This window comes from Cryptomeria japonica, chromosome 3, assembly GCF_030272615.1.
Source record: "Cryptomeria japonica chromosome 3, Sugi_1.0, whole genome shotgun sequence".
Lineage (NCBI taxonomy): Eukaryota > Viridiplantae > Streptophyta > Pinopsida > Cupressales > Cupressaceae > Cryptomeria > Cryptomeria japonica.
In genome coordinates, this window is record NC_081407.1 from 170103903 (window position 1) to 170120221 (window position 16319).

Here is a 16319-nt window from a genome sequence, read left to right on the forward strand (position 1 = left end):
AATAAATGCATTACATGTGACTTACAACACATAAAGTGACCCTAAGAATGTTAACTCGCAGTGATGCACGCCCATGAGATTTCACTAGGTGCACCACACATATAGTAATAAATAATACATTTTAAACAATATGCAAGGTGTACACAACTCCCAACATCCTTATAATAGGATTAGGAATTTAGTTTCATAGAAATATAAGCCACACCAACACCAATAAGAGATAAACAATAAATATTTTTCTACATCCAACTACCAATTAGAGCACTATGTGTGGGTGTGTCAAGTGATGAGACTGTATCAAGAATAAAAAATGAAATTTAAAACTCATTGCTCTAATACATACAAGCCTTTGATAAAGCATCAAAATGTTGTGTTCTTGATAATGTTTATTGCTTGCTTGCACAACATTTATTTGCTTGATTTGGGATCCTTGGTTAATGAAGGATGAAGCTCCAATTTATGAAAATTTTGAATTTAATGGTGGAGATTAAATCATTGATCATGAGTTTGATCCACGATTGATGGATGTGATGGGGAGAGGGGATAATCAATTTGGCAATTAGGTGGAGATGACTAAGTAGTCAACTCATTTGATTAGTGAGTTGATAATTATTTAATTTATGATTTGAGAGCTAAATTAATTATCTTGTTAATGAATTTGATGAACGAATTAACTTAATTAATTATTAAGTTAATTATTTTTGTTAAATAGTTAATTGACGAGGTGTAATTTAAGATTTAAATTAGTTTATTAAAGGATAGTGTGTGAAATGAATCATTTTAAATTAATATGTAACCTAACACAAAATTTGGTTACATATGAACTAATTTTAAATTAATACATAAAATTAGTTTACGTATAAGATAAAGTCCCGTCCCTCTACAATTGCAGCTATTCTGGCTTCAAAACGGTCAAAACGTACATCGTGATATTGACAATTGAAAAAATCACAGCCATAAATCATGAAATCAACGATCAATAACATGCATATAACCTTCGTGTTATTGACAAAATGTATTTTTTATGTGTTTTTTTGGAGCCAAAATAGTTGCATCCTCCCTCTGCTGCCATGCTTGCTCTACTATTAAATTTTGTTTGGCTACATCTTAAATGCCCTCATTCTCCTAAGACCCATCACTCCTCACATCTACATTTGGAAGTGGATCCAAATCCGCTAAATCTATTCCACCATGGTCAACAATCATTTCACTTGCCACTTTGGACAACTTGTCTTCCTCTGTATTGCCCTCTCAATATATGTGTATCAACTTGAAATCTTCCAAATAGCTGATGCTTTCCCATATTCGTGGGATGAGCTTCTTTAGCTTCCAATTGGGAGTGTCCTAATGTCAGATGGCATTGATTTGGATCAAAGAATCTTCCTACAAGTGAAGCTTCTTGAAAACCAGACATCTGCATAGATTGATCTCTAACCAAGTTGCACGTAGCTCGACTTCGTTATTCATCCCTTCTGGTAGGTTTTTCAACCTCCATTGTTAGGTTGTTACCCTGTTGATCTCTTAGAATGTACTTAACACTTAAGGGCCCCAATTTTCCTTTGGAAACCCCACCAAAATTTACTTTTATCCATCCCTCTTTTGATGACATCCACTTCACACTTTGTCTCAAATTGTTTGAGGGATTAACCCATTTTCCCTATAAATAAAGAACATTATGAATACAATAAAAATATAAATATTTTTGATAAATAAAAAACATAATTCATTATATTTATTTTATATCTTTTCTACATAAAATTATATTTTCATATGAAACTGTTTGTGTTAATAATTATTCATCTTGGATATTATTACACCTTACTTAAGTTTACTTAGGTACATGCATTTCATAGTAGTTTGAGTATGAGACACTTGGGTGTTTGTGCCACATTGGGATAGTGTGTGTAGGAGAATTTCCACCTTTTATGGTGTGATCTTGTTGTTACCTTCCACCTTTAGTGGGTGATCCACCTCATGTGAAATATTTTGTTGTTTCTCCTACCTACCCACATCTATTTCCTACCTAGCCTTATTTCTTATTGAGCCACATGTCGTGTTTGTGTGCTCACATATCTATATAGCCTTGCCTATATAAGCAGACTTATCTACATTGAATGGGCAATCATTGAACATCTTGTAATGATCGAGTTGATCATATTTTGCATCTTGATAGAATACAATTTATTCCTATCATTTATTTTGTCTCTCTTATTTGTGCTTTCCATTGCCTCTAGATCTTGGCAAAATCTCACAAAAACAATATTTATAGAGTTATTTTTTTACTTGAAATCTTCATATCTAAAAAGCTTCTCAATTAACTAACATAATTAATAAAAATAAAAATTAACACATGATAGTAAATCACAATTACATACATCCACTAGTTATAGAAAAGACAAGATTCAAGTTAGCATGAATATAATAATTTATTTTTAATCTCTAAGAAATCAAAGATACTTAAAGATAAGTACATAATTATTATACTTTATTTTATAGCTAACTTCTTCTACTAAATGGTGTATTGGTTTTTAACGATTTTAATTGCTTACATCTATTGTTTTGGCTTCTTGCTAGTAACGATGCACGTTATGAGATTTGTTGTGCACAAAAGGGTCAAAAAGTACACATTTCAAAGTATTGCTCCATAGCTTCTTAAACGTGCCCCAATAAGTGTGCACTTAATGGTCTTTTAGTTATTTGAAGGATTGGGTAACTCGTACACTTCTCCTATAAGCTTCACACTCTCAAACAAAATGTTTCACTCCATTGTTCTAATTATACAAAAGATATATACACCCTCCTCTCATGCTTCTCTCTACCTCACAGATAAACATGTCAATTAATCTCTAAGAAATCTCTACATTTTAAATCTTCAAAAATGCTGTAAATTGATTTTGAATTAAACTCTAAACATTTTGAATCTCTAAATCATATTTGCCCAATACAAACCTTTCAGTCATAATCAGACCTAAAGTTAACATCATCACTATCCGGACAATAAATACATGTATTTTGTTGTTGAGTGGCGAATTCTTACTGGTAGAGAAACCTACCAGATCAGAGTCATTTCATTCATTGCACTAATAATAACGTTTAAAAGAGAGTGGCCGAGAAAAAACAAATTCAGACGTGGAATGGATTTTTAGTTTTCTAAACTTCCCCAGACACACATATCCGCAGTTACATGGTTGCGTGATTTCCCCGAAAATAGCACCACCTCGAGCGGAGGGTGCGGACCCGTTAGCTGAGTAAGCGCCACCCGACACTCCCAGAAGGACTATAAATAGATATCTGGTCCTTCCTTCCTTAAGTGATTTGAGCATCATTTTCCTTTCGAGCTTGACAGGTTAAGGTAAAGATGGGAATAATTGAGGATCCTCTGGACGCGCTGAGGCCTTTAATGGCGGCCTACTCTCCTCCTCTTGATGCTCTCATTGTGCCTTCCGAAGATGCGCATCAGGTACTCGTTGCCCTAAATAAATTTCGCTGAAAAGCATATCTGTTTTGAATGTGGAAATGAAATGATCTTAGTTGGAAGCACGAAACCTAACGGTATGTGGAACAGTGTATTTCAAGTTTGAGCTCATTGTATGGGCTAAAATTACAACAGTGTTGTATCGTTATGAATTTCGAGTTTTATTTTTTGTCTTGGTTTGAGTAAAATTTGTAATAGCTTTTCTACCCTCGCCTTTCAGAAAAAGAGTCCAGTCGTAAGGGTTTTATATAATGATCGCAGTGTCCGTCAAATGTTTCTTTGTTTCAGTTGCTCTTCCTTTATATGTTACACACTATTTCTTAGGCATTTTCCATTTATTGTCTCGTACTGAAGTTTATGTGAACCAGTTCTGTTTGGGCAACGATAATGCTTTTCTTCCATTTCATTTCTAATATGACTATTTTTATTTGATATTTGAATTGAGGAAATCAGCGATTGTGCACTATTTCATTTATCAAAAAATACAAAATATAATTTATGTTTAAATTCTTTCAAGGCGGAGATGGGAAAACAATTCATGTAATGTATTTATGTATATTTTTCTTCCTAATATACTCGAATTCATCAAGTACCCCGATTTTTTATGGTGAAATAATTTAAATTTTAAAACGGGGCACAACCTGAAATTTGAAATTTGACACTGTTTGACCTTTTGATTTTATTTTAGAATATAATAAACTACTCTTTTAATATAATATTCAGATTCATTGTCAGATGTCGATTTATCATAAGATTATTTATTCATTTAAATTATGATAATTATAAATAATTATTTTTGAAGATGTAATTAAAATTATGTATGAATTTAATCTTTAATACTTATAAGTTATAAATAATTATATCCCAAACCCACGAGCCCAGTAGGGGCACACTGGCCCAGCAAGTGTTTAGGAGCACGAGGGCATGGACACCCACAACTTCCAACTCTGCACCTTGGTGGCAACAAGAACTTAACCATCGCACTATTTTTTCAATAAACTTTATTTCTTCGTATTTAAGGTCCATCTTGTAAAGTGGTTCACTTTGTTTTGTTATAGTCAACTTCTAATTTTTTTTTTAATTGCTACCTCCCTTCTCATGATGTTCATAGGCTAGAGTAAACTATCTAAATTCTATCTCAATGTGGCTGGTAAAAAATTTTCAACTCATAATGTTTGTTTTTCTGTGCATAATTTGACATTCATCCAATTTAATATGTCATTTTTTGTCATATTACTAGAGTTCACCAGGTGACATCTGTATGGACTGAATGAATTGTTGTACTAGAATTGAATTGATTTAAATAAGGTTTTAAAACTTTACTAATAAAATGTTGAAATTCCATGATTTGAAATTTATGAACTTTAGAGGAAATGTAAACAATACTTGTTGAAGTTGATGACTAGGAGATTTCAAAGATAGCCAATTGATGTTACTTTTGGTTAAAAGTCTGCGACTCTTTCTTAGCTTTCATAACTTTAGCCATTCCATTCAAACCTTGATCCTCATACTTACTGTTTTGAAGTAAAATTTGCTTAAAATCAATTCTGAAGCCTTAATTTATGAATTGTTTTATTATGCATTAAGTTAAGGAAGAATTTAATGACCAAGAAATGACTTAGAAATTCAATGTGAGTGGGAACTTCAAAATTGTAAGATTTCCCTCCTTTTATCATTATTTCCTGCCTGTAAGAGGTCTTAATGACATTTTATACAATGTTGGTGATGCCCAAACACCCATACAAAAGTGTAACTACTCTATGCTTCCCATTTGCATTTTAACACACCCAGGACCACTTGGCTATAAAAAATTGGCAATGTTACAGTCATAGTCAAATGAAAGGAACCCCAAAACGTGTTTACGAGGGGGTCATATTGATTCATGAGACAGGAGTGACTGAAGGAAGTCCAAATGCCTGAGATTCTGAAAAACAGAAGGTCAAATTTTGCATGAACACCTCCTTTGGAATGGGATACCTGTTAGCCTTACGTGTGATGGGTTTGACCATGGTTGACCATGTCACCTGATCCTAAAATACAGAAGGAGAAATTCCCAAACACCTCATTTGGAATATGGTACCTGTTATTTTGTCTCAGTATGATGGGTTTGACCATGGTTGAACATGTCACCTGATCCTAAAATACAGAAGGAGAAATGCCCAAACACCTCATTTGGAATATGGTACCTGTTATTTTGTCTCAGTATGATGGGTTTGACCATGGTTGAACATGTTGCCTGTAGCCGTTTTGCTTAGTGATAAGTTTGATTGTAGTTTGAATGCATTGCTAGTAGCTCTTTTTTAAAAACGGTGAAGTCCTTTGGGTTTCCAGATCATCCAAAAAGCTTTTGAATGGGTTCTCCAACTCCAATTACTCTTGCAATCCTCTGTTTGTTATTTTGCCTTTGTATTTGGGTCTCATCTTGTGTCTAGCCTCATCTTGTGTCTTCTCTTGTTAGGAAGTTGTCAAGAGTGACTTAATGCCATATCAGCTCTGTTGACTGATCCATTTTCAGATTACCGACAACTGAGATTTGCAGGATATTCAGTTTAGATGTTGCAGAATGAGAAGCATTCCATAATTTAGTGCCACTTGCCTTCACTGCCCTTGAGTTTGCGAAATAACAATATTGCTATTTTGTCTTAGTATGATGGGTTTGACCATGGTTACACATGTTGCCTGTAGCTGTTTTTCTTAGTGATGAGTTTGATTGCAGTTGAACCCAATGTCAGTAGCCCTTTTTTCAAAGTGGTGAAGTCCCTTGGGTGTCCATATCAGCCAAGAAGCTTCTGAATGGGTTCTCCAACTCCAATTACTCTCACAACCCTCTAACTTTGTCCTTCATATTTGGATTTTCTTGTGCCTAGTCGTGTCAGGAAGTTGTCAAGAAGTTAGTGCCATATCAGCTCTGCTGATTGATCCTTTTTCAGATTATTGACAACTGAGATTTGCAGGATATTCAATTTGGAGGTTGTAGAATGGGCACTGCATAATTTAGTGCCACTTTGTTTCCACTGCCCTTGAGTTGCAAAATAACAATATTGTCTCTTGCCATTTTTCCTTGGGCATTGGCCATCAGAATTTATGAATGTGGACTTCTGAATAGACTGGTGCTTTATTTAAGCAAATAATGTGTATTAAAATCCAGATAATTTGAAGAACAGAGTTTCCAAGTTCCATTTATTACCATAGAAAGATTCTCGGGGCTTCCTAGAATAGCTAAACTATGTTAAAATGCTCACCAAATGGAAGTACGGACTGAAGTATACTTAAGTGCCTTTGAAGCTGGTAAACAGTATACTAATGGACCTTGATTTTGGCTGTCTCTCTCTTTAGGATTCTGGATTGCATTGCTTCTGAAGGTGTAAATGACTTGACTCATTTGTTCTTATTACATATTGGCAATTTTGCCCCCACATTGCCTCTCTACTCTGGCTTGTATACATGGCTTCAATGCTATTAATTATATTGGTTCTATTGCCCTTGTTAAATCTTCTTTAATTTTGCCTCATATCTTTTGAAGTCTTGGAGCTGGTGTCTAAGTCTTCAAATGCCACGCTATAGATGCATAACCATGCAATACTTGTTCTAAATGTCATTCATCTTGTTGTCTTTCTAATTTGCATAAAAAATTGGAAATAGGCATGGTTTTTAAAAACATAACATTTTGAATCTAGGGGGTGGGAGATGGAAGAACCTATATCTATATTAGTTTTGTAAAGCTCCTTGCATCCAATGTAGTGTAGTGTCCTTTTTTAACCGAAGAGATCCATCTTTACCTAGTCATTATAGACAGAACATTCACTTGTGAACAAGGTAAAGATTGGACAAATGGAAGAATCTTTGGATGCACTGGGGCATTAATGGAGGTCCATTCAGTCCTTTGTATTGGAGATTCTCACTAGTTTGATGTCTGTTATACTAAAACTGATAACTCTTAAGTATTTTCTTATACGCCTTAAATACGTTTAAGGTAAAATCAATGGAGAAAAAGAGGGTAAAAGGAGGATCTTTTGGATGCATTGAGGCCTTTAGTAAGGCCCAATATCTTTTTCTTAAATGCTTTTAACATGCTTTCTGGATATGCATATCAGGCACAACATAAGTTAATCTTCAAATTAATCTTCAAATTTTCTCTATAATGTTTGTCCTTAATTATGACCCCATTTGAGCCAAAAACATTTCTTTTTTTAGTACAATAGAATTGATATTGGGTTAGAAAGTGTTTTTAAAAATAAACTGGTTGTTTTATACTGAAACTGTTTTTTTGTTTTGTTTTTTAGATTGTTTTATTTTTATCTAAAGTAAAATAAGACTTGTTTAAGTAGATTCTTACATATTATTTAAATCCCTATGAAACTAACCATGAAAAGAAAAATGTCTTTAGGGGAAGACCATACAAAAGGGAAAGGAACTGGGCTCCTACATTGATATGTTTTGAAGGACAGCTGTAATGTCCCCTTCTGGGACATTACTAAAATTTGCCCTAAAATCACAATTTCAATTAAATATCATTCACATTGAAATCCAAATAAGAAATAGCCATTTATTGGAAATTGACATTAAATAGCCATTTCAATATGAATTCCTTAATAGTCTGTGTGGTCTCAAGATTGGTTGCCCTTCCATCCCTTAGTTCACCTTGTTTGATAAGAGTATGAAGACAACCTCCCTCCACCAAGCCCGGGAGCACACGTGCCTCTTGGCCCACGAGGCTTAACCTCCCTATGGGTGGCGTACTTGATGGCGGGTATTTTGGGTCTTCACCTCTCGTGAACTTGAAAGGTTGATCAACCTTCCTATTTTGCAACCCGTTTCTCTAAATTCAGAATGCACTATCATATGAATCTTCCATTATATGTTTATAATAAAAAGAGCATTTGGATTACTTGCAAGGTCAACGATTTCTGCAAATATGTTTATTGCATGAACAAATATGTTTAGATCTCAGCTTTATCTCTTAGTAGTATTGCTGCTAATATTAATTTCCAGTCCTGATTTCTATTCTTTTTCTGCTTATTTTCTTCATCATTTGATTTTGATCCTTCATGGATGCCTTCTCAATGAACAGCCCTTCTCTATTTATAACTTCAAATGAGAAGGGGGACATACTTATTATTTCTCAAGAGTTATACCCTTTCAACATTGCTGCCTTTCTAAAGAGTCACAACTCTTCTTTTTTTAATCGCTGGCCTAAAATTACTCAATGCCAACAAACTCTTGAATAAAATAACTTAAATGCCAACAAAATCCTTGATTAATGTTCATTTGTTTGTTGTGGTAATTGTTGTCAATGTTATCCATTTAAACCTTGATCGGTTCCCTTAATTGAGTTGGCTGCTATTTCATTAACTTAATTGAAATGTTAAATGCATGATCTATTGATGAAATAAATGAATCACACACACAGGCATTTATTGAGAATTAAATTATAAACTATCTAAGAAAACTAAAGACCACTAAATAAACTAAATGACCATTAAATAATTAATCAATTACTCCAATACCCTCCCTTAATGGTCATCCTATCAACTACACAAAGTTGCCCCCTAAACTTTACAAACTTGTTTGGGCTCAAGGACTTGGTGAGAATGTTTGTAGTTTGGTCCATAGTTGGGAACATACTGCAAGACCACAATTCCATCTTCAACAACAAGTTAGCAAATGAAATGACATTAAAACTCAACATATTTGGTTTGCTCGTGAAAGACTCGATTCTTAGCAAGATTGAACACCAATACAAGGGTGAAGGCCCTGCTTGACTGCCTCTCATGCTGCTCAATGCTGCTCAGGGGGGGTCTTTGCCATTGTTGTCCAGGTTTTGGCCTTCATTTTCCTAGCTTTCTGCATTGATTTGCGAGTGGGAAATTTTTCCTTCTTTTGCAAGTAAAAGAGAGTTTTGCTTTTAATATAATAGGAACTTTTTCAAACAGTTACAAGTGAAATCTTATAAAGATATGTAACTTGTAACTTGTTGTTTCTTTTCCATTCCTATTATTTGTTTTAAGTTTTTTTTGTTGGGACTTTTTGATCATATTACAAGTGAAATTAAAATTACACTATTCTCCTATTCTTTCATGGCCACATGTGTAGAGGAGGCGTTTTGCTAAGTCATGTGGGCAGATTTGCTAAGACATGGTACAGATTTTTGTTCCTTTGTTACTGTTTATTGATGCATTTCTTTTTTTGCCCAAATGGCTAGGGTTTGCTGAAAACGTTTTTTATCCATAAGTAAAAGCAAGTAAAATGATTTTCCAAAGAAGCTTTTGTATCTTCCCTCCATGGTCGGGATCCCCACAAGGCGGTTGCAAGCTTCTTTTATTCCAAATGTCAAAAGTTCTTCATCTCCATTGTTTTACTCCCATTATGGATGATTTGCAAAGTTTTTCCCATTGCATTACAAGTTAAATTTGTCTCTCATACCAATCATGGCCACGACTATCAGAGATGTCTATGTGCATTCCCAAAGACAAGCTTGTGTTCTTCCCTTCAAGATTTTGAAACCCGATTACAAGTAGTGATATTTGATAAGTCTATGCTTTTCCCGTCAAGAAAATACTTAATTTTGGGTTTGTATGGTCTTTCACCATGTCAAAGTTAGCCTCATGTGAATACTTGCACTTGTAGTCAACTTCCAAAACTCTAAATCGGTCCAAAATGCACACACAAACACTTGAAAATGAGTCCAATTACAAGTGCAAACTTGTAGTTACCCATTACACATATGAAGTTGCATGTTTGTTCTCCACAATTGCAAGTCAATGCTCTTGTTTTTCTACACATGTAATGCAGTCCTCAAAACACAAAATTCACTTGTGAGCCCATTTTTGCAGTCCCTTTGTCTCACCCATGTCAGTCCTGTTTGCACACACGACCTACCAAATCAGTAAATTAAGGCATGGGCCTTATTTTGCAAGCAGATCCCAAGATTGGAGGATGATACAAAGAGAGAACAATAACTTGACGGAGCCACACAAGGAGATGGATAAGTGATATGAATGATTGAGAGCATAGAATGCTTTCAAGACAGAGATAGGCTTCTTACTTCAGCCTTGCAAAGAACTTCCCTCCTAAAAAGCTAGTACTACCCCAAGCAAGAAGATAAGATTGAAGTTCGTTGGCCAAAGACACAAAGATCATTAAGGATGCAAATTCCCATTTTGGTTCAAGATGTCTTCACCAGTCCTGAATACTTCAAGTTCTAGCATCTTGAAGCAACTTGAAGATCATCACAGGCAAAGGATGATGTAGTTAGGGTCGTGTCTTGGACACATAGAATAGTTTCAATTACGCATTTGTAATTTTGTTTTAACAAGTTACATGTAAAAACAAATTTTGTAATTGCAAGTGTCACTTTTACTTGCATTTTTATAAAATGTAATTACATGTAAAGCAACTACATGTTGAGTTAAATTAGGATTGTAGTTGGAATAAGTCATGGTGGTTGAGAGAAGTTTTCGAGTTAGTTGGGATCCTTCCACTTTTTTTTCAAGGCTCCTCTCCTATAAATACACAAGGGTGCCCATTGTAATGGATATCTTTTTGGCAATACAACAACTCTGCGAGTTTGTATGTACACTTTAAGACTTTGATCCTCCCACTTTTTTCTCAAGGCTCCTCTCCTATAAATACACGAGGGTGCCCATTGTAACGGATATCTTTTTGGCAATACAACAAAACTCTGCCAGTTTCTATGTACACTCTAAGACTTTGAGCTTAGTTGTAAATCAGATTGTAGTCAATTAAAAGAGGCAGATTGCTTTCAAACTTTGTGTTGATTCAAGGTGTTATATGATGACATTTTTTGGAGATTGATTGTGAGTTTTGAGGTGTTATACAAGAGGGATTCAAGCTCAATCTTGCAAACTTTGAGCTGCCTATTCTGTTTGGAGTTTTAGATTGGTATTCAGATTTGATACTGGAGACTTTGAGCTACTTGTCACGTTTGAAACTATTGTAGGACGCCCAAGCAAAAGGGGGTAACTTGTAGACTTTGTGCTGCTTTTATTTTCTATGTTTGTGCATAAGAGGTGCATCATGTAGTTAGACTTTGAGCTACTACATACTGTGCTTGGTTACCAAAAAATCATCTAAAAAGGTTGATAGGAGAGTAGATAGTTGAAGACTTTGAGCTTTCTTTCTGTTTTCTTGTCCTGGAGAAGCAATGAAGGACTTTGTGTCTTTATGGAAACTTTGCTTCTTTATTTAGTTTACTTTGTGCTTTCAACTGTGATTCTTTTCTGAAAGAAGAGAAAATAATAAGTGTTTTTTCCTGAAAAAAGAGAACAAGACAGAGTTTCACCCAGATTTAGAATAGATTTAGAGTTAGAGTTTATTTTTGAATTGTTTAAGTAGAAAGCAAAGGGGGAGCTTTCCCTGAATTAGGAGAGTTTTATACTTACACACTGTTATTAGAATATTTAATTATATTTTAGTCACCTATATTTAGTTCCTTGTTTAATGGTCATTTAGCTTTTTAGTTAATTAGCTTTTAAGCTTTATTTAGCATTTAGCTTTTTCTTTTTAATTAATTAGCTTTTAAACTTTATTTAGCATTTAGCTTTTTCTTTTTAGTTAATTAGCTTTTAAGCTTAATTTAGCTTTTAGCTCTTTAATCTTTTACTTTAACGTTATGTTCTAATTATAGAACATCGTCTTATAACCTCTATATATACGTGTGTATATTGTTCAATGTAATCATCCGATTATTGAATCATTCATTCCATTTATTTTTCATGGTATTAGAGCATGGAAATTAAAAATTTTGAAAATTTTTGTTATTAAAATTGGGCAGTTTTTTTTTTTGCAGGTTGAAAATTTTCCTAGGGTTTGGTGGGTTTTTTGAGAGCTCAATTGGGTTGTTGTCAGATTTTTCTGTGTGCATCGTTTTTTGTGCCTCGATTTTTGAGCCGTCGGATCTGCATTCTGTTTTCAGATTCTTGGTGGGTTTTTCGAGAGCTTTTCTGGGTTGGTCTTAGATTTTTTTGGGTGCCTTGTTTTCCGTGCCTCGATTTTTGTGCCAACAAATTTGCCTTGGAATTTAAAAACAGTTCACAATTTCTGCTATTTCTGTGGACGTTGGGATTTTTGCTTTTTTTTGGCACCATTTATGCTGTTTTAAGTGTGCAGAAAATTTTAATTTTTGGGTTTCTTCCAAACCTTGGAATTCGTGCCAGAATTCTCCTATAGGGTTTCAGTTTTTTCAGCAGCTGTTTCTATTCTCATTTTAAAAAAAATCAGATTCTTCTGTCACTTGCTTTCACTTAGTTGACCTCGATCAACCTCGATTTCCGTGATGGCATCATTAACCAACATCATGTTGGAACACAGTCAGAAGTTCAACTGCCGCAACTACAACACTTGGAAACAGCGTATGCTTACCATCTTTGAGTATCGTTGCCTTGATCAACTTGTTTTGGGCAAGGAATCTTGTCCTACAACAACAGGTGATGATCAAGACAAACATGATGTGAAGAATTGAGAGGCTGTCATGCTTATCAAACTCTCCGTCATAGATGATCAACTCCCACAGGTCCCTTCAGGTAAAACAGCAAAAGAGATCTGGGATCTTTTGAAGGATCTTCATGGAACGTCCGACAAGAGCCGAGCTTTCTTTCTGAAGAATATGTTGTTTTCTATCATGATGGATGAGAAGTCATCTATCTAGGCACATCTTTACGAAGATCAAGGACATCTGTGATCAGTTAGAAGCTACAGGCCGAACCATGGTGGAAGAGGATATGGTAGTGATCATGTTGAAAAGCCTTCCCAGATCCTACGAGCATTTCATTGATACGCTCAATATCTCCTCTACTAGTGTTGATTTGAAGTTTCTTGATCTTTGCAACAAGCTGCTCCAACAAGATCGATGGAAGCAGCAGTTTGGAAGCAGCGCAAGTTCATCCACTGAACATGCTTTCACAGCCTCAGCTTCACATAAGTACAAGGGTAAAGCTCTGTCCTTCCAGCAGAAAGGACAAGGTCAAGGTCAACCTCAACAGTTTTCCAAAAAGAAGAGCTTACAGTGTTCCTACTGTCATATATATGGCCATTTGGTGAAAGATTGCCGGAAATTGATAGCATCCCAACAATCCAAACAAGGAGGGTCCAAGCAGAAAGTTAATTCTGCCACGCATCCTGATCAGAAGGAATTTGCCTTCTATGCGTTCATGGCCCAAACCTCCTCTGATGATGTTCAATCATCAGCCTGGTACATTGACTTTGGAGCCTCTCGACATTTCACATATCGTTGGGATTGGTTTACTGAGTATATGCCTTTCACTGATTCAGTGATCTTTGGTGGAGGTGAAGAGTATACTGTTGTCGGCAAGGGCAATGTTCAAATTTCATCTGGTGGGAGGGATTTAATATTCCTCAATGTATACTTTGTACCTGGTATGAAGCTCAATCTACTGTCAGTCAATTAGATTATGCAACATTCACCACAGCTGGATGTCGTCTTCGGGTTGCACAAGTGTAGCATTGTTGATAGGGAGACTCGCACTACAGTTGCAGTTGGTATTGAGGATCATGGTCTTTATAGACTTGTTGATTCTACTGGTTCTCAGGAGCTCGCCATGGCAGCTAGGAGTACTTCCATCAACACTCTTTGGCATCAGCGATATGGGCATCTCAATGTCCACTATCTCTCTCAGTTGGTTTGAGAGGATCTAGTCGTAGGATTACCTGAGATTCAAACTCAGAATCATGGAGTTTGCGGAGCGTGTCAAGCTGGAAAGCATCATAGGACTCCGTTTTCAGATGGAGATGCTTGGAGAGCGTCCAAGGTCTTGCAACTCGTTCATGCAGACATTTGTGGTCCCATGAACACTCCATCAGTCACTGGATGCAGGTATTTTCTATTATTTGTTGATGATTTCAGCAGACGCATGTGGGTTTATTTTCTTAAGCAGAAATTAGAGGTGTTCACCATGTTTCAAACGTTTAAGGCCTTAGTGGAAAAAGAGTCTAGCTGTCAGATAGTCACTCTTCGATCGGACAATGGAGGGGAATTTTGTTCTACAGAGTTCACCAACTTTTGTGCATCACATGGCATTAAGCATCAGCTTACCACACCTTACACCCCACAGCAAAACGGTGTTGTTGAGCGCAGGAACCGTACCGTCACTGAGATGGCTTGGTCTATGTTGGAGCATAGAAATGTTCCAAAACACTTTTGGGCGGAAGCAGCCTTCACTGCAGTCTACCTTCTGAACCGGTCTCCCACAAAGGCCGTTAAGAAGATGACTCCAGAGGAAGCTTGTTCTGGTAGGAAGCCCAAAATCAGTCATTTGAAAGTTTTTGGCTCTACAGCTTATGTTTGGATTCCAGATGCCACGCGCACCAAACTGGATCCAAAGAGTCAGAAATTGATGTTCATCGGCTACAGTGACAACCACAAGGCATATCGACTGGTTGATATAGACACTAATCACCTCATATTCAGTCGAGATGTAGTATTTGATGAAGAAAGAGGGCCTTTTCAGCCTTCCTCTCCTGATTTGAGCACTGAGGATCACCCTCCAAAGGTTGTAAGTATGGGTGTTCGTCTTCCCTTAGCTCCACTTGATGGGAGGGATTTAGTTGACTCTGAAGTTGTGGGGTCTCCCAGGCATGACATTGCACCCCCTGACTTTCCTCAAGATCTTCTCGATCCACATCCAGAGGAGCTTGCTCTAGATATTCCAGGCACTCTTCATTTAGCAGCAGATGTTGGTACTTCTACTCTCCGGCCTAAGTGGTGGACCAAGACCATTGGTGATCTTCATGATGATGAGCTCATTGAGGGTGGATCCGTGAGAGGTAAGAGCCAACAACACGCAGTTAATTTTGCTCTTATGGCCAACATTCACAGTATTTATGAGCCTCAAACATATATAGATGCTAAAGGTGTACTTGAATGGGAAAAGGCTATGGTAGCGGAGCAACATAGTCTTCTGAAAAACAACACTTGGGTATTGTCTGATCTTCCTCCAGGAAAGAAGCCCATTGGCTGCAAATGGGTGTTTAAAGCAAGTATAAAGCTGATGGAAATCTTGATAAGTACAAGGCTCGGTTAGTGGCAAAAGGGTTTTCACAGAAGGAGGGCATCGACTATGAGGAGACATTTGCTCCCACAGCCAAGATGAGTACCATTAGACTTGTCCTCGCTCTCTCATCTCAATTTGGATGGAAAGTCCATCAAATGGACGTCAAGAGTGCCTTTCTCAATGGTGATTTGCAGGAAGAAGTTTACATGACGTAGCCTCCAGGTTTTAAGGTTGTCGGTAAGGAACACCAGGTATGTAGACTAGTCAAAGCTCTCTATGGCCTCAGACAGGCTCCTCGTGCGTGGTACATCAAAATTGATAAGTACTTGATTGATCAAGGCTTTCAAAGGAGTCCTTTAGATCCCAATTTGTATGTCAAACATACTAGTGATGATATTCTATTTCTAGTAGTCTATGTTGATGATCTCATCATTACTGGCAATGCAACACATCTGATCATGTAGGTCAAACAGAATTTGTGTTAGCATTTTGATATGACAGATTTGGGACTTCTCCATTATTGTCTCGGTGTAGAGGTTTGGCAAACTGATAGCCACATATTCATTTCTTAGTCAAAGTATGCCAAGAGCCTACTAGATAAGTTTCAAATGCGATTGTTTAGGCAACTAGTGGGCAGCCTCATCTATCTCACCGCCACTAGACCTGACATCAGTTATGCTGTGAGCTATATTTCTCACTTCATGTTAGCCCCAAAAGCTGAACATTGGGTTGTAGCGAAGCGTGTGCTTAGATATGTGAAGGGCACTCCTGATTTTGGCATTCTGTACAACAGAAGCAAAGATCCTAGGCTGGTT

At 36.4% G+C, this 16319-nt stretch overlaps 1 protein-coding gene across 1 annotated transcript in view; it reads left to right on the forward strand.

Annotated features, from left to right (window-relative positions):
• Positions 1–3041: 3041 nt before the first annotated feature.
• Positions 3042–16319, forward strand: part of LOC131029205 (aminopeptidase P1) — a 127301-nt gene continuing 114023 nt past the window's right edge. The window contains exon 1 of the mRNA XM_057959607.2: positions 3042–3460. Within this exon, the coding sequence (XP_057815590.2) occupies positions 3359–3460 (102 nt within the window). The 5' untranslated portion in view covers positions 3042–3358. The remainder of the gene's footprint in view (positions 3461–16319) is intronic.